The 19,346-nt window shown below is 35.4% G+C and overlaps 1 protein-coding gene across 4 annotated transcripts in view; it reads right to left on the reverse strand.

Annotated features, from left to right (window-relative positions):
• The window catches only part of REPS1 (RALBP1 associated Eps domain containing 1), a 75,060-nt gene that overhangs the window by 31,550 nt on the left and 24,164 nt on the right, over positions 1-19,346 (reverse strand). For all 4 annotated transcript variants that reach the window (XM_045544462.1, XM_045544461.1, XM_045544460.1 and 1 more), the window contains exons 2-7: positions 4,799-4,922; positions 2,985-3,181; positions 2,703-2,856; positions 2,105-2,229; positions 1,437-1,599; positions 1,091-1,154 (exon numbers count right to left, since the gene is read on the reverse strand). In XM_045544462.1, the coding sequence (XP_045400418.1) occupies positions 1,091-1,154; positions 1,437-1,599; positions 2,105-2,229; positions 2,703-2,856; positions 2,985-3,181; positions 4,799-4,922 (827 nt within the window). The remainder of the gene's footprint in view (positions 1-1,090; positions 1,155-1,436; positions 1,600-2,104; positions 2,230-2,702; positions 2,857-2,984; positions 3,182-4,798; positions 4,923-19,346) is intronic.

A 19,346-nucleotide genomic window follows, 5' to 3' on the forward strand; every position in this document is an offset into this window, starting at 1 on the left:
AGAAGAGAGAGAAATACTTTCCCTGAGAAAGTGCAAAAAGTCAGTAATTTTCAGAAATCTCATAGGCAGAAAGATGAGTAACAAAGCAAATATAGCAAAATGTTAACTATAGAATCTAGGTGGTAGTGGGCACATGGGTATTCATGGTACAGTTCTTCAAACATTCTTGTGTGCTTGAAATTCTCACAATAAAATGCTAAAAAATAGCCCTAATAATTAAGGTCACCAAAAAATGATCTGTAGCCCATGTGTATTTTTAGGAACAGGGTTTAAAGTAAGGCGTATGCAATAAGTCATTGAAATTTTTTTAAATTTTGCTTTTTTATTATCAAAGTTTAACATGTATGGATTTTAAAGCATTGACTAGAACTACAAGGCTTGACACAAAAATATAGCCACCTTGCCTTGCTCTCCCTACCATTTCATAGAAACAGAGGCAACCACGTTTATATTTATTATCTTAAAGTATAAAAAGCACACGTATATTGCTAGTTCTTGAATTTTCACTTTTAGGCTTTATTTACCTACCTCCCACTACAGTACTCTGTTACTAAAAATGTATTAATAAAATAATTTAGAATATAGAGAAATATATTGATATAAAGTAGAATTAACATTTATGTTTACCTGATAATTGTTTTTTAAAAGTAATTTGTGATGATACTTTGTGTTCTGATGGCCAGTTCCAACTATATAGCAGCTATCCTGTGTCTCTGTTTAAATGGGAGCAAAGCACTGGTCCTAAAGTTTTGGCTTGGTACAGAACTTATTAAACTTGATAAAAACCAAATGGGATAAACATAATCACAGACAAACTAGCTTTTATTCCATGCATTATGTTAGCAACAAGCAGCAGCTGATATAGCTCAAAGCATTTTAGCACTTTAGAAAGAACTACTGTACCTATATCACTTATTTCTTTTCCAGAGCGAGAGAGAAGCTGGCTATTATTGTAAGGCAATATTGAGTTGTTTGAGAACATTTTCAAAGAGGTTAGTGTAATAGTTTATCTTTAAGGCTCTTCAATCTACCTGCTAGAAACTCCTTTGAAGTAACCCACATTACCCAACTAATGATATACCACACTTACCAAATATGAGAAAGTTCAAGAATAGGAAGTTTTGATTTTGTAAAAAACTCTTTAGCTGCAGATCCTGAAATATTAAAACAGTGTTGTTTAACGTTATTCTGAACTTACAGATCTAAGAACAGAATGTAAGAGTCTTAGACGTTTTCACTGGGAAAAAGGTAACCTTAATATGTGAGTATGTCATGATTTTGGCCCCCAGTGATTATCAACTTTTTAGACAAGTAATTTGAAAATTAATTATCCTTTATAATTAAAATCTATGACCAATAAAACAATGTCTTTGAGATTAAAAACTGAGATTTTTGTCCTGTCTCATCTTGAAAAACTTCTGTTTTTAACAACTCACCTGGAATAAATCCGTTTAGATCAGGCTGAATGGTTTTAAACTGATTTACATAATACTGTCTTTGTTCATCTGTTATTTTCCAGGGATCATCATAACTACTGGATTGCCTACGAATTTCATTGGCAGTTGTAGCTGATGCTACAGTTCGTACTGTTGTCTGGTCCTGTAATGAAACATTTTTTCCTCAGTACAATATCTATCTATATGATTATATGGACCAAGATTGCTAGGTTACTTATCTTTGAAAGTAAAACTTGCTTTTTGTGGATATTTAAAATGTAAGAAGTCATCAGCAAACCATATATTTGTTACAATCAGGTTATTGGATATGTTTTTGCACAATGATTATATAAATGTGTAGAATGATAGCAATTATGTTAGCAACAAAAAGTTATGGAAAATGTGCTAAGAAAGCCAAGCAAATATATTCCCAGATGCAGAAACCTTTCAAAACTTCACTGGGGAATTAGAAACAGAAATAAAATCAGCTGAAACATTCCAATGATAACAGACTTGAAAAGACACAGAGCAGAGTTCTGTTTTTTTCTTTTTAAATAAAAGAGAGAACTTGCATTTATAAAATTTACAACAGCAAAATATAAAAACAATGACTGCAGCAATACTCTGAATGAAGCAAATAAAAATGCAATACCAATAAAATGTCACACCTGGGCAGAAGCAGGATGCATGGTTAAAAGAGTACTGGTTGGTGGAGTATCTGCAAAACTGACCCAGTTTTCTTGAGGTGGAGGTGGAGAATGCCCTGACCACACTGCATCACCAGCAGAACCACCTAAAAGAAGAATGAGTAAACATGCTTACTCACATTTGAACAAAAAAATAAAGTCACCAGGAAGTTTTCTTTCAAACTCTAACTTTGAAGAAATAAAATAATTTCTAAAATGTAATCTTTTCAATTTAAAATTATACTTCATTTAAATCTTTTTAATTATTTTGTGCTCTCCTTGTCAATACTAAGATTTATATAATATGTATCTAATACTCTGGGAAGTAATTGTTCGTTTTACCTTCAGAGAATCTGGTATCCATAAACTTTTGTCTAAGCATCATAAATTATGTAAATACAGTTGCCACTTTTCAAAGTGACATATCTACTTATAAATTTTCATAGTTGGCTTTTGCTTCTATTAAAATTTAACTTACAATTAAAAATTATCTTGGAGACAACTCTTACAGGAATGTTTATCAAGTTTTCTTCAATTTACAAATCTAAATAATTGTTACTTATAAAGAATCTTGAAATACCTGATTGTGCTTCACCAAAGGGAGACCAAAAAGGTCCAGGTCCTGCAAGAGGCCTCTCACTATTCCCCCCACTGGGATGACGGTTGTGCTTCCTCCACGTGTGTGGAGAAGTTGGTGGGGACTGCTGTGGTGAAACCACTGGGGACGCAGGTTCCTAGAAAGAATATTATTATTTAAAAAAATTAATTTTAAGGAGACATTTTAATTATTAGGGTACCAACAAATGTTTTAGTGTAAGCATATACACAGGACACCAACTGATATTTACATGCATGTGATTACCTGTGGATCTGCAGTTGTACGAGGCTGAACCGTATCATGGCTTATGGATCCCTTTTTCACTTGCCCCCTGCCTGGTGGCGGGGGAATTACACCAGAATAAGACCCTTGATTCTCAGAATCTGAAGAATATGAGGCTGCATGGCGAGATTCCTGTTCATTCTTTGAAGCAACAAACCTTGGCAGAGGAAGGTCTTTTACTGTTAACCACAAAAATTATTATTATTTTAAAATAAAAAAGTACACATTAAAAACACAAAAACTGATACAGAAACAACAGATACAAAATGTCAATCAAAGCAAAATTTGGACCATCATCTCCCTTAGATAGTTTAGGGAGACTATTACTAGAAAGTAGTAGTAAAACCAAATTGTGCTTCTAAAGGGTGATGACGATAACTATATTAAATGTCTACCGCATGTCTGGTCCTGCTCTTAACATTTTATGTTTATTTCATCTCATAACCACAGCAATCCTACAAAGCCCCTATTTACAGATAAGGGAATGAAGGCTCTGAGATGCCAAGGTCACACTAGTAGTAACTGACAGATAGAATCTGAACCTAGGTCAGTCAGACCCCAAGGCCTAGGCTGCTTCTACTTATACTGAGTCTCTAAAACACGGAATATGTCACTAAGTTTGAGACTAGACTTAGATATTTTCATGGTGAAAATTCCTAAAAATATCTTACTATTCACCTACCAAGGACATGGTACACAGTATTCTATCTGCCCACTATAGTCTGGCTTATGATTCTCCTACAACCAGATACTCTACATTCAATTTTAAACAGAGAAGAAAAATGAAAGACTAAGAACTTCTCCGCAGGTAAATCATAAGTCATACTTTCAGATTAGAACAATACAGTTGCAGGATTATTTTCAGAGGAAAGCATACTTTCATTCATATATGATTACCTTTGTCTCTCTCTAGAACCTCCATACAAAGGAGGCAAACTATTAAGCTTATTCAGTATATATGTAAAAGAATTCAAAATTACCTCAAAAGAATGTAAACTGTCAACACTAGAAGAATGATGTATGGCAAACCAGAGATCCACAATGAAAACTTCTGGGCGACCAGTAAACTGAGCTGGTACTTTAAACTATTTATAAAAATTGGTATTTACAGACATTTTTCTGTAATTTACAGATTATAGAAAACCTCGATTCTGTCTTACCCCTCTTCTTTACACAAACTTCAGAACCCTCGGCATTTAAGTGCCTATCTTGATAGAATTTCTATCTTCCTCCACATTAACAAGCCTCCAAATAATTGAAAAATGAATTATCTGAGGTGACATTTGTAAGGTGGTCAGATTGTGACTAGGTTTTGGTCTGCCAATATTTTAATATTATCTCTATCAATCAGAAAGTTTGGTTAACTGATACGTTTCTAATTTCAAATGGAGCCTCCACAGGCTTCCCAAACAAAAAAACCACAAAGTATAGTATTTTATTAGAAAAGAAAACAAGGAAGCTATGTATGAAGACAGTCACTACAATTCATCATTTATCTTAATAAAATTATACACCTAAATTTCTTCTCAGCAATTTTTAGTAAATTAATTCTGAAAAATTGCCATTTTGAATAGTATGCATGAAGTCCACATTGTATACCATAATGGATATAAAACAGACATACTTTTCTAATCTTCTCAAATGAGAAATACAAGGTAGTCAGAATAAAGTCAAGACATTTCACTCAAGGTCACACATGCCGCTGTTGTATCAGAAAGACTCGAGTTTTCTTGACTTTACTTCATTTGTAACAGAAGCCCATTTTCATTTCAGCTACTAGTGTATTCCATATTTACCTGTATTTATACTTTCCACTCTTAAAGGGAAACCAGACTGGGCAACAGCTACAAGTTTCAAAGCAATGTAGAACTGACTTCTTCCAAAATAACCAAGTCTTGTTGCACCGCAAAGCTCCATGATCTATAAAAGAACACAACGTTAAGATTTATGACAAAAATTCTGTTCAAAAATATGCAACAATCCAACTTATTTGTAACTTCTCTAAAGTATGTACCTAATATAGGGCATATTATTCTCAACTGACAACCAACTTCCTCAAGTTTCAGGTTCATATGTTTGAAAACAAAAAGTCATTGACTTTACAATAAGGTTATCATTCTTTTTCTCAAAATCCATGTGGTGAGATCCATTAGAATAATTGTTTCTTGTTAAGAGCCACATTTTTTCAGAAACAACATCCACTCTTCTTCATAAGCACTGTGCCTACAAGGCCATGTGACGAACAGACTATCATGCAGCCATTTAAAGTAATAGTCATAAAATGATACAACATGAGAAAATGATAAGGACATGTTAAGTGGGGGGGGGAGGAAGGAAAGATATATAGTTTTAACCACATAAATACAAATGTGGAAACTACATTAAAAACCTACCAGCAATTTTGTTAGCTGAGGTTGAGAGTGGGGTTTTTTCCTCTTATTTTCCAAATTGTAGTTAATGTGGTTACACTACTTTTCTTTAAAGCAGTAACAAAAAATTTTGTCTGTCCTTTCTTTTGGAAGCATAAAAGTATTAAAGGATCTGGATTGATCATTCTAGTTATTCAACACATATTTCTAGGCTGGCTACTACAAGAAAACACCAGACTTGTAAAAGAGGATTTCAGGTTACAAGATTAAATTATAAATCCAAAAGCTGGAGTGGATTTCTACTATAAAGACATTATTAATTGATCTTAAAATAAAATAAGCACTAAGTATCCTTGCTGCATCTTCTCAAATAATACAAATTCTTGTGGAGAGGGAGTAGATGTAGTTTATTTTCCTTTCCCCAAAACACTCAAAGGAAGATAAGATACCCGAGATGCTATGGTACTAAGTCTGAAGAAAAGTATTTACAGAACTGCAAAAACACCCAGCACCTGTCAGTGGTTAAACAATGTATCACAACAATAATACCATTGTTTACATACATAAAAAAAGAAGATTCATTTTTGCTGACTGATCAGCTCTGGAAGAAATTCCTGTTCCTGCCACTAAGGGGCATGTGCTTTTGGAGAAAATTTAAAAGGGCAAAGAGGATAAAGAGGCAGGTTAACACCATTAAGGGAACTATGAGGAAAAGGAGTTAACTAAGGAAGTCTACACTGCCTTGCAGGCATTTTAATTGTGATTATTGGTCTTACCCACCACTCTTTTCTGCCCACCTGACACTTCTAGGGGATTATTACACAGCTTAGATGGCTTTGTTTACAAAACAAATCATCTAATACATGCCAGGCATTTGCTAGATAAAAGGAAGATCTGAAAGGAGACCACAGTATGTAGTTCGTGGACTCTCAGGGGAGATACCCAGGGAATGGTTAGAAATGAGGAGGTAATGTTCAAGAAGGGAGATAGAATCTCACTGCTGTTTTAATTAGTGTTTATGAAAAGTTTTATGTTTGTGAGCCATGTGCATTTTTTCCCCCAGAGTCTCACTCTGTCACCCCGAGTGCAGTGGTGTCATCATAGCTCACTGCAACATCAAAATCCTGGGCTCAAGCCATCCTCCTGCCTCAGCCTCCTGAGTAGCTGGGATTACAGGCTCGCACCACCATACCTGGCTAATTTTTCTATTTTTAGTAGATACGGGGTCTTGCTCTTGCTCAGCTTGTGCTCAAGCTGGTCTTAAACTTCCTACCTCAGCTTCCCAGAGTGCTAGGATTACAGGCATGAGCCACCACGCCCAGCCTGCACTTCTTTTCCTATGAATTATCCAACTTGTCCTTTATCAACTTTAAAATGGGTTGCTAGTCTTCTTTATTCATTTTAAGAAGTGTTACTGTATTATAGATAGTGATCTGTAAACTGCCATGTAGAATTAATTCATTTTTTCAATGACTATTTACTAAGCACCAATTATGTATCAGACATTGAACCTACTATGTGTGTAAGTGTGTGGGGAGGGGCTGGAGAGGAGGGGAATGGAGCAGCAACAAGTGAAGCTGACCACTCAGGCAGAAGCCAATCATATTGTACATGCTGTTTTTCTCAGTTTATTTGTTTTTCAAAAAGGCTATTTTGGTGGTACAGAATTTTACAATTTTTACACAAATTTATCATTTTTATCCCTTTATGGGGTAAGAATGGGTTTGCCATACTTAGAAAGGCCTTTATAAATGTTTTCTTCTAGAATGTTTATGATTAATATTAAAATATAAAAGTCTGAGACTGGGCATGCTCATAGTAAAGTAAGGGTATAGAATTAAAAGGGCCTAGGCCTATAGTTCCCATCAGAACTAACAATTTCTCCCAGACAGAGCAATCAGGCAAGAGAAAGAAATATAAAGCATCAAAATTGGAAAGGAGGAAGTCATACTGTCCCTGTTTGCAGACGACATTCTCTTATATATAGAAAAACCTCACAAAACTCTACCCAAAAAAACCTCTCATATCTGATAAATAAATTCAGTAAAGTTGTAGGATACAAAATCAACATACAAAAATCAGTAGCATTTCTATACACAAATAGCAAACTAGCTAAAGAAGAAATCAAAAAGGCAATCCCTTTTACATTACTACCAAAAGAAAAAAAACAGGAATAAATTTAACCAAGGAGGTGAAAAACCTCTACAAGGAAAACTACAAAACACTGATGAAAAAAACTAAAGAGGATACAAACAAATGGAAAAACATCCCACTCTCACGGATCAGGTGAATTAATGTTGTTTAAATGATAACACTGCCCAAAACAATCTACAGATTAAATGCGATTCCTATCAAAATACCAAAGATATTCTTATTCTTCACAGAAATAAGAAAAAAATCCTAAAATTTGTACAGAACCAAGCCAAAGCAATCCTGAGCAAAACGAACAAAGCTGGGGGTATCACACTACCAGACCTCAAAATATACTAAAAAGCTATAGTAACCAACACAGCATAATACTGGCATAAAAACAGACACACAGACCAATGGAACGGAATAAAGAACCCAGGAATTAATCCACATATCTTCGGCCAACTGATTTTTGACAAAGGTTCCAAAGAACAACTACTGGGGAAAGGACAGTCTCTTCAATAAATGGTGTTGGGAAAACTGGATATCCACATGCAGAAGAATGAAAATGGACCCCCCACCTCTCACTCTATACAAAAATCAATTCAAAATGGATAAAAGACCCAAATATAAGACCTGAAACAAACAAACAAAAAAAATATTAAAAGAAAACATAGAGAAAAAACTTCAGGACATTAGGCTGAGAAAAGATTTTTATGAAAAAGACCTCAAAAGCACTGGCAACAAAAGCCAAAATAAACAAATGGGACTATATGAAACTAAAAAGCTTCTGCACAGCAAAGGAAACAATCAACAGAGTGAAAAGACAACCTGTAGGATAGGAGAAAACATGTTCAAACTACTCATCTGACAGGGGATTAATATCCAGAATATACAAGGAGTTGAAACACCTCAACAGGAAAAAAAAAAAAAATCTGATTAAAAAAAAATGGGCAAATGATCTGAACAAACATTTCTTAAAAGACATACAAATGACCAACAAATATATGAAAAAATGTTCAACATCATTAATCCTCAGGGAAATGCAAATCAAAACCACAATGAAGTATCATCTCACCCCAGTTAGGATGGCTATTATCAGATAAACAAACAAAACAAAACAAAACAAACAAAAATTCTGCTGGCAAGGATGCAGAGAAAGAGGAACTCATACAATGGTGGGAATGCAAACTATTTAATATAATAGTACGGCCACTATGGAGAGCAGTATGGAGGCGCCTCAAAAAGCTACAAATAGAACTACTGTATGATCCAGCAATCCCACTACTGAGAATTTATCCAAAGGAAAGGAAATCATTATATCAGAGAAACATCTGCATCCCCATGTTTATTGCACCACTATCCACAATAGCCAAGAAATGGAATCAACCTAGGTGTTCAACAACAGATGAGCGGACAAAGCAAATGTGCTATATATACATCATGGAATACTATTCCGCCATAAAAAAGAATGAAATCCTGTCATTCAAAGCAACATGGATGAACAGGAGGACATTATGTTAAGTGACATAAGCCAGGAACAGATAGTTACAACACTGTGTGTTCTTACATGTGGAAGCTACAAAAAATAGTTGATCTCGCAGAAGTAGAAAGTAGAAAAGATATTTAATACTAAAGGCTGGGGAAGGTGGGGGCAGAAGGGAGGGATAGGGAGAGATTTGTTAAAAGATATAAAACTATAGCTAGATAAGAGGAATAAGTTCTAGTGTTCTATATTGCTGTATGATCACTACAATGTTCCCAACACAAAGAAATGTTAAATGTTTGAGATGATGGATATGCTGATTACCCTATACATTACTATGTACCCCATGAATATGTACAATTATTGTCAATTTAAAAAATAAAATTAAAAAAAAAAGTTATGTAAGACAGGTAACCTTTTAATTCCAAGGTATTCTACTAGCTATACAATATAAATCTGAAAGCAACTTTTAATAAAGATATGTTGGTAAACTTAAAAAAAGTAACAATTCCTTTCATATGTTCTTCCAACTTTTTCCTACATGTATACAAACACAAAAGCACACATAATACACACATTTTATACAAATAAGGTCATATTGTATATGATTTTTTCATACAATATTACTCAGATCTTTTATCAGCATACATAGGCCTCTCATTTTTTACAAGCTATTGCATTGTATAGATGAATGTGTAACTATCACAAATTAACCAATCTCCTACTAATGGTTAGGTTTTTCCAGTTTTCTATTACAAATAATACCATAAACATTTTTGTGCACATTTTTGTGCATTTGTACAACCAAAGAACAAATTTCTGTAAGTGGAATATGTTTTAAAATATAACACAGTCAAGTACTAAAAATTGAGTGACTATAACATCTTACTGACCAGCACAGAATCCTGGATGTGCGGTCTGAGACAAGAGAGGGAGGTCGACATTTTCATTAACTTTATTGGCTTTACAAAAATCTATCAGCCCTAGATAAGTCAGTATCGAATCCTTTTCTAAATGTTCTATTCCACAACTTTTACCAAAAAGTCACTAACTTCTAGGAGAAAAGATAAACTAGATTATAGTTCACTTTAATACCAGCACAGATCAATGTGGCTAGGGAAATCACTGTTTACATCATTCGTACAGAACTTGAGCAATTATATAACTTTACTGAGTCTGAGTGTCCTCATATGTAAACTGAGGAAAATAGTATACTACCTCATTCAACTGCTGTGAGGATACAATGAGACTGTATTCACTAAAGCACTTCAGCGTGTCTGGCCCATAAATACCATTATTACTTTCCACTTACTATCCTGATCACAGTGGACCTTATATGGACTTTATAGTTAGGGACTTCAGAGACTAAGCCATTCTTGAAAACCACGTTTTCTCTAGAGGCAAGAGTTAATACCTTTAACACATTTAACTGCCACATCAGTTGTATTTAATTCATACTAGTTTTGAGCCTAGGGCCTCGTGAAGCATATATAACTCACATGTCTCTTTACCTTGGAAGCATATAAGTCATGTACAGAAAACAATAAAAAAATAACAAATTTTTCATTAAATTAGAAAGGATCATTTTGTTTTTGAAGTTTTTATTCTATTTTCACAATAAAACACCATAGCCCCAAGGAAAAAAATTTTTTTCTAGTGTGGCAGTCAATGTATTAAGTACTAATACAAGTGTTGTTATAATTTTTTGATGGAAAGGCTTCTTTATAGGGTACTCCCATGTCTTCCTAACTATTTGAAACTTCTGTTTTCAGACAATACATTGAGCACAGGAATTTACCTCCTCTCCCTTCAGGAATCTTATTAAAATGACAGTAAGGGAATAACCCACAACAATAAAGGGGAAGTCAGCTGACAGAAAATTTCAACAAATTTTATCAATCAGAAAACAGACGGAGTACTGACTAATGAAGTATGGTGGAAGAAACGAGTGCCATGAATACCCATGGAGAAGAATCAGTTTGTCCAGCAAAATTCAGACTCACCCAGAAATGCTAGGTATGACCAAGGATGGGACTAAGATAGAAGATGAAGATTCCCATCTCTGCTGTTGCTCACAGATACCAGTAACCAGACTCTACCCTCCACGCAAAGGCAAACACACACTGCAAGGTATATCTCTAAAGAATGAAATGTTAGAGAAACACTAGCACAGCTGGTGCAGATAGGGCTTGTTGCCCCAGTGAAAGGTCTCTTTCCAGCATTTATTACTCCCAATAAGAGTTGGCACCCGAACCTACCCCTCCTCAAAAAGCTGAGAAGCTATACCCAAGTACACAGAGGAAGTTTTTCTACTGCCTCATCTCCTTAACACATTAACTGCCATGTGAGTTGTATTTAACTCATGATAGTTTTGAGCCCGGGGCCTCATGAAGGAAAACCCTGCAGTTGGTTTGTGAAAATCTTGTTGCTGTTCTTATTGTTACAATTAATATTGACAATTTAATTCTAAAAACGTGGATTGAGCTGCATATAACTCATGCACAGAAAACAATAACAAGTAACAAATTAGAAAGGATCATTTTGTTTTAATAAGAAACTGTGGCCCCAGGGAAAAAATTTTTTTGTGGTGTGGCAGTCAATGTGTTAAATATGAACAGGTTACCAAAGATCAATACACAACTGAGGAAAGCCTATAAAGTGAAAGCAAACTGCCAAATTTACAAACAGAAAAAAAAAACGAGGAAAAGAGATAGTTCAGGGAACAAAGAACACTTAAAAATACTCTACTGAGTATCCTCTGACAGATTTAAAACAATATTCCATTCATAAAACAGGAATAGGATACTATGGAAAAATATTTAATAACAATCAAAGAACAAGATGTCTTAAAATATACAAAGTTTAATAGAAATACTGGAAGACAAAACAGAGAAAAATCTCTCCAGAAATAGGAATAGTAAAAACGAATTGGAAAAACGTAAGAAATAGGAATAGTAAAAACGAATTGGAAAAACTAAGAGAAAAGAAACAGGATTAATCTGCGAGGACCAATTCTTATTAAAATGAGTTCAACAGGCCAGGTGCATCCCAGCACTTTGGGAGGCTGAAGTGGGAGGATTATTTGAGGCCAGGAATTCACCCAGCCAGGACAACACAGGGAGACCTTGTCTCTACAAAAAAACTTTTAAAAAAATTAGCAAGGCATGGGGGTGCTCACCTGTAGTCCCAGCTACTCTGAGGCTGAAGCAGGAGGATGGCTTGAGCCCAGGAGTTTGAGGTTGCAGTGAGCAATGATTGCACCACTGCACTCCAGCCTGGGCAACAGAGCAAGACCCTGTTATCTGTCAATCAATCAATCAATTCATTCATTCATTTGTTCATATTTTTTTTTTAAAAGACGTCTACTAAGAATACAGGGAAAATAGCAGAGTAAATAATTAAACTAAGAAGAGATTTTGCCCAAAGCTAAAGGACACAAGTTTTCAGATTGTGAAGATCTACTGAGTCCTTGACACAATAGGGAAAAAAAAATCCTAAACACATTACTGTGGAACTTCAGAACAGCAAAGATAAAACAAAGATTGTAAAAGCACCCAGAATAGATTGGAGTGGGAGAAAGGAAGGTGAAGAAGTAGTAATCACTTAAAATGTATTAACTAAACTGGAACCAGACTTCTTATCTAGCAACACTGAATATCAGAAAATAATAAAGCAACATACACAGGTTCTGAGAAAAAAATCTTTTCAACCCAGAATTCTGTATCCAAACTATCATCCAGATGATGGAAAGAATGAACACTTTCATACATGCAGAAATTTTTAAATAGTCAGGGAACTCACTCTTGGGAAAGTATTTAAGGATGTCACTCAGCAGAATCTAATGACAGAGCAACCAGCAAGAAGTAGATACACTCCAGGAAAGCAGAGAAATAAAGCTGAAGGAAGTCAGCTATGCAGCTGGCCTAGAGCAACCAGTCAAGATTAGAGTAAAATGACATAAGTCTCCAGGAAGAAGTTTTCAGGAAAAAGAGAGAGGAAGGAGAAGTCAAGGGCTATGAAGGCAAACAGTATGAGAAAAAAGGAAAGATAGTTGAGAAGCTCGAGGGAGGAATGCTGTAATCAAAGCACAATACTGAATACTTGGATACGCAGTAAAATACTTATAGTCATAATGCAAGTGCTTTTTTGTTCATCTTCAACTTTTAGATTTATTTTTTATTTTTTAGGCCCCCACTCTCCTCCTCACCCCAACTTTTGAGTTTAACCTAAACTCAAAACACATTAGACAGTTAAGAATTATGGTTACAGAATATGAAAATATTATGAATATTAAATGTGTAAAAGTATAGCTAACAATTTGAGAGGTAGAAGGATAAAAAAATGTGACGAGAAAAGGCATTGGCTTATTTTATTCTCAAGAAAAGAGTTAACAGGACAAAAAACAAATAAAGTTTTAAAGGTAATAGAGAACCTAAAAATAACAAAATTTGGGAGGAGAGAGGAATAGAGAGAAGCAATTTGAATGAAATCCTCAGTTACTATAGTAGGATAATGTCTAAAATTGATAAACCAACATTAAGTGGGGTTTTAAAAAAGAGATACGGAAGTAATCATTGAAGAAAGAGTTTAATAAGTTCAGGGTGGGTTTCTACAGGAAACAACACTAAGAATTACAGGAAAGAGGGAAGGAGAAGAAACTTGCTTTTTATTATAAACCCTTGCATACTATTTGATTTTTAAAAATCATGAGCAGAAATTATGTTGATGAAAACCAAAAGTACAAGCCTTTAAAAGGTATACTAAACACAGATTTATATTTTTGACAATGCAGATTTTAGAAATAAATTTGTACATTGTACTACGTACGGTGCAATTATGTATTCAGGGCCTTTACGAAAAAGTGAAATTTTTTTTTTCACATAATGGAATAATGCTATTAACAGAGTTTTTGTTTCAGTCTTTGTAATAATTTGTGGCTTTTCTCTTGTTGCCAAGCTCTCATTTTTTGCTCTGTCAGCAGTCTCTAGTTGTTGCCCTTCTGCCTTGTATGCCATAGGCTTAGAAAACAGAAACAAGTTTTTAAAACTAATAAACAAGAATAAACAGTTCTTTAATAAGGACTCAAAGAACTCTCCAATGAGCAAAGTATTAGGTCATTAAGTATGAAATGTCCAATTTCCCTAAGTACTAAGTTTGACAGTTGATATATCTCTGACATATCACTTTGACGCTTCTTGTTTTATGTTTATTGTGAAGGTACATCCTCATTCTTTCACATGAAGTTTGGCTTGTGATTACCTTCCAAAAAAATTTTTAGAGCAATTTTTGTGAAACCATGGTTAAGTCAAAAATTCATGTTATTTTTTAATATGAGTTTCATTGTGTAACCAATGAAGCACAGACAGCTTAAAATATCAACGAAGTGTTTCGAAGGACGTGGCTAATGGGTACATAGTACGTACTTCAAATGGTTTGAGAAGTTCTGTTCTGGTGATTTTACCCTTGAAAACGAGCCGTGTGGGTGACGTAAGACCAAAGTGGATAATGATGAGCTGAAGGCTGTAGTGGAAGCGCATCCATCTCAACCTATGCATGGATTAGCAGCAAGGTTTGACGTTACTATTCCAACATTGGACCATTTGGAACAAGTTGGCAAGGTAAAGAAGCTGGATAGATGGGTACTGCATCAATTAAACAAGCATCACAAAACAAAGCATTTTGAAGCTTGCCTTTCTTTGCTGTCACGACATAAAGACAAACCATTTCTACACCGTTGTTACGTGTGATGAAAAATGGATTATTTTTGACAATCGCAAGCATTTGGCACAATAGTTGGATAAAGATGAAGTGCCAAAACACAGTCCAAAGTCGAATATTCATCAAAAAAAACTAATGGTGTCTGTTTAGTGGTCCAGCGCTGGTATTATCCACTACAGCTTCATGAAACCTGGTCAATCGATTATAGCAGATGTCTACTGCAACCAACTGGACAAAATGGTGAGGATGCTTGCGATTAAGCAGCCAAGATTGGTCAATAGAGACAGGACAAGCCTCTTACAAGACAACGCTCAACCACATGTCGCACAAACAATGTTGCTCAAACTACAGAGGCTGGACTTGGGAACTCTCTGTCATCCACTATGTTCACCAGACCTTGCACCAACTGACTCCCACTTCTTCCAGGCTTTGGAACACTTCTTGCAAGGAAAAATATTCAATTCTCAACAAGCTGTGGAAAAGGCCTTTCACAATTTCATTGCCACTTGGTCTTCAGGCTACTTTGCTGCTGGGATAAACAAGCTACAATTAAGATAGCAAAACTGTGTCCACGGTTTAGGTACATACTTTGATTAATTGTACTGCTTCTTGTTCGAGATATAATAAACTTTTGATTTGAAATCAGACATTTCTTATTTAACAACCTAATATATGAGCATCATTTTTTACTTCTGGATATACAAATTGGAGGGGTGGGGAGAGAATTAACACTTATTGAGCATACACAATGTTAAACATAGTGCTAAATACTCAAGGTGTTCCCATTTAATCCTTAAAAATAATGGAGTAGAACTGGTATTATCATTTTACAGAGGAAGAAAGACAATCAGAAGACTAGCCAAGTAACTTGGCTAAGGCCAGAGTGCCCAAGAAGGGGCAGAATTACAATTGAAATGTATGCCTTTCTTTTTGCCACCATGACATGCTGTACATGGTACTTTTGCCAGGATAATGTCAGCTTCCTCAGGGTGAGTACTCTCAAGAAATCCTATCCAAATCATGTTTTATCTTCCACATAGTGACAACGAAAGAGTACAGGAAGGTTCTCTATTCCTGTATGCTCAGAATGCAAGGGTACAGGGAATGCTAAGAACAATAGAGGCACATGGAAGCTGCTTCTTATTTGAGGTGAGAAAAGACCAAAATAAAGCAGATGCCCAATAAATGTATGAGCTTGAATTCATAAGCTGCATCACAAAACCTAAGAACTCAAAAAACAGAATAAGGAATATATTGAAACTATACATACACTGAGATGGGCTCATCCCACTAAACTGACATTCTCTCCAAAATGAAATTTTATGAATAATTTTAACATAATCAAGTGCAATAGAAAGTAGGATTCTCTCTTCCGGGTCATTATCAGGTTAAACATGAGAAAGTAGCTCTACTGCTTTCATTTTTATAAAAATTCTTCAGTTTAAGTGGGACTGGGTCAGTGGACACGCTTTTTTTTTTTTTTTTTTGAGACAGAGTCTTGCTTTGTTGCCCGGGCTAGAGTGAGTGCCGTGGCGTCAGCCTAACTCACAGCAACCTCAAACTCCTGGGCTGAAGCGATCCTACTGCCTCAGCCTCCCAGGTAGCTGGGACTACAGGCATGTGCCAACATGCCCGGCTAATTTTTTCTATATATATTTTTAGTTGTCCAGATAATTTTTATTTCTATTTTTAGTAGAGACAGGGTCTCACTCAGGCTGGTCTCGAACTCCTGACCTCGAGCGATCCACCCGCCTCGGCCTCCCAGAGGGCTAGGATTACAGGCGTGAGCCACAGCGCCCGGCCTTAACTATCTTTTTTGATGGTTTATAAATCTGGACAGTTTGGTCTAGCTATACGCACAACACTGCCTAGCCAGCCACTGTAAATTCTATTGTTCTACTAACTTGTAAGACAAGTCCCTACAACTCTGTGACTCATTAGCTTTAGTAACATGGGAACACTTGTAATGGAGATTCACATCTACTAGAAAGTGGGGAACAATTATACTGAGTACCTATTATTAGGAAGGGTGTTTACTTATTACCCTACTTATGTTCAGAACAATTCTCTAATGTTGGCTACCATTATTCCCTGTTCATAGGAAAGAAAAATGAGGCTAACAAGTAGCATAGCCAGGATTCAATGCCAGGGCGGTCTGAGTCCAAGGCCTGTTTCCAGATGCCTCCAGGACACAGCCAGACAGAACTCTAACCACGGTTTGCTTATGGAGCAGCTGTTTCAAAATATATTTCAAAGAACACCAGTCAAATTAAAGGCTCTGTAGTCAAGTAAGTTGAGGTATATTAATAGCCCCTTTGGAGATTTCAGAATGCATTTTTAGCCCTTAAAAGGCACTAAAAGTCCTACAGTGTAGAAGCAAACCCCTTTTATGTGTTAGAAAAAGGGGTATTTAAATAGCCTTTTCAGATAATTCTGATATTATTCTTTCATACTACATCAAAACTCAACAAGTGGAAATTGCTTAAAGGTTAGTTTCAATATGGAATCCAAAGCCACATCAAACTATTCCCAAAGTGACACATTATTCATAAAATATTTTTAAAATTTTAAAATCACATTTGTTAATATCACCACTGATCTCATCAGAAAAGTCATTAAGTACTGGAAAAATATCTGTCCAATACCCAAGTCGGCTATTCTTTCAAGAAAAATGGTGTTTTGTGAAAAAACAAAATGGTTAGTTTAGCTCACAACTCAAATAACGTAAGTACTTTTTCTCAAGACAATCACTGTGGAGAAGTGCCTTATGCACACTTATTTTATTACAGAAAACATTAAAAAGATGTAGGCTTAGGGTCAAGATTTTTAAAAATTAGTAATTTTTATTGCTGCACAAAGCAAACCTTTAAGTGAAACTGGCCTCTTTCCTGCATGGCAGTACAGAATACAATACTAGAACAGTCTGGTGCCACTGATTTGTGCTAAGGAACGAGCAGTCTTAGCTACCATTGCTTTTACACCATTAATGCAAGTGTCAACATAGTAAGAAGGGCAAAATAGTGTCTTACTATTGTTACGAAAATAATTTTGACCTCACAGACCAGAGTTTACAGACCACACTTTGAGAAATGCCACTATAGAATACACCCTCTTCTTCCACAGAGTGAAAAATAGAATACAGTAATAAAAGGAACTCTTGCTTTGATGCTACTGCTGTGCACCCCCTCAAAGCAGCCACTGAAAACACAATGCCTATGGGTGCAAGTAGTTAACATGAATTAGTGAAAATGGCAAGGTAAAGACAGTGAACTAAGGAGTACAGGTATAAAGGAAACAGCTGCTATTCAACTCCAGCTGACTGCTTTAGAAAAATACTTGCCCAATGATGCCATCTTTAGATTTTTCTAAAGTTGGATATCTGGAATTTTCTATGATATCTTCCCAGTTCCAAATGCTAATGTGGACTCAAAATAATTTTTTAAAAAGTATGCAGACCCAAACAAAACACTTGGACCACCTATGTGCACATTCTGTCTCAGAGACTATTCTATAATACTGGAAAAATGGCAATAAAATAAATAGCAAAACTGCAATAATGTCCCCTTATATCCTCTAGCAAATAGGTATGGGCAGAGTGGCAAAAGAGGGTGGGTCCAAGCTTCATGAAAGATAATCATATATACAGATATAGGCATTATTATACATTAACTGGTCCTAATTATTTAATGATCCTAGAGAGTTTCAGCTACCTAAGATTCTGGATGCCCAGAAAAAAATTATTCTCAGGCCATCAATAAAATTATTATATAATAGCTTTATATAAGATCTTGTTATCTGGCAAAGTGATTCAAGGTACTAAGACAACTGAACAGTAACCAAGAGAAATCAATTTCTAAAAAAATTGCATTATCTCATCCTTCACTGGTACAGTCCTTAAATATACATTCCAATGTTATAAATAATACAAGAATTCTAAAATATATTTTCCCTTTTTTCTTCAATAAGTCAAGACTGCTCCTGCTTCAGGGACTTTGCACTTGGCTCTATCTTCAGTATGTTTCCCCTCTGAGGGTAAAAGCTTGGCTGGCTTGTTCTGTCATTCAGGTGTTAACTCAAATATCATGATCTCAGAGGCCATCCTTGAACACCATACTATTAACTTATTGATTTTCAGTATCTCCCAGAAGAATGAGACTCTAGAGAATGGGGAAGGACTCTTATATTCCTAGCATCTAGACCAACTCCTGACACAGTAACAACATATATTTGTCGGCTGGATAAATAAATGAATGAATGAAATGTTATTTATGGATTAGCTTTGCTGTAGTCTCTCTCCACTCCTACACACAGACCACCAGATTAACAGTCCTAAAGTATAGTTCCAAATAATTTTACTAAAGAACTTCTAAGTCTAGCAATTCAAGGCTCTCCATAATATAACCGCAAATCTACTTTGTCAATTTAGAATGGGCCTTTCTACACCTGTACTTTTGCTTTTCTCTCTCATGAGATCATGCTCTAACCTATGTTTGCCTATTAAAATTACACCCTTCCTTCATGACCCACCTTAAGCCCCTCCTCTTTCCCATAGTAACATTTTCTATCCACCCTACTTCATAACCAAGATCTATTCTTTCTTTCTACTAGTATCCCAACTTCTATTATTTGAGGTACTGGAAT

Source organism: Lemur catta, chromosome 2, assembly GCF_020740605.2.
Source record: "Lemur catta isolate mLemCat1 chromosome 2, mLemCat1.pri, whole genome shotgun sequence".
NCBI classification, from domain to species: Eukaryota; Metazoa; Chordata; class Mammalia; order Primates; family Lemuridae; genus Lemur; species Lemur catta.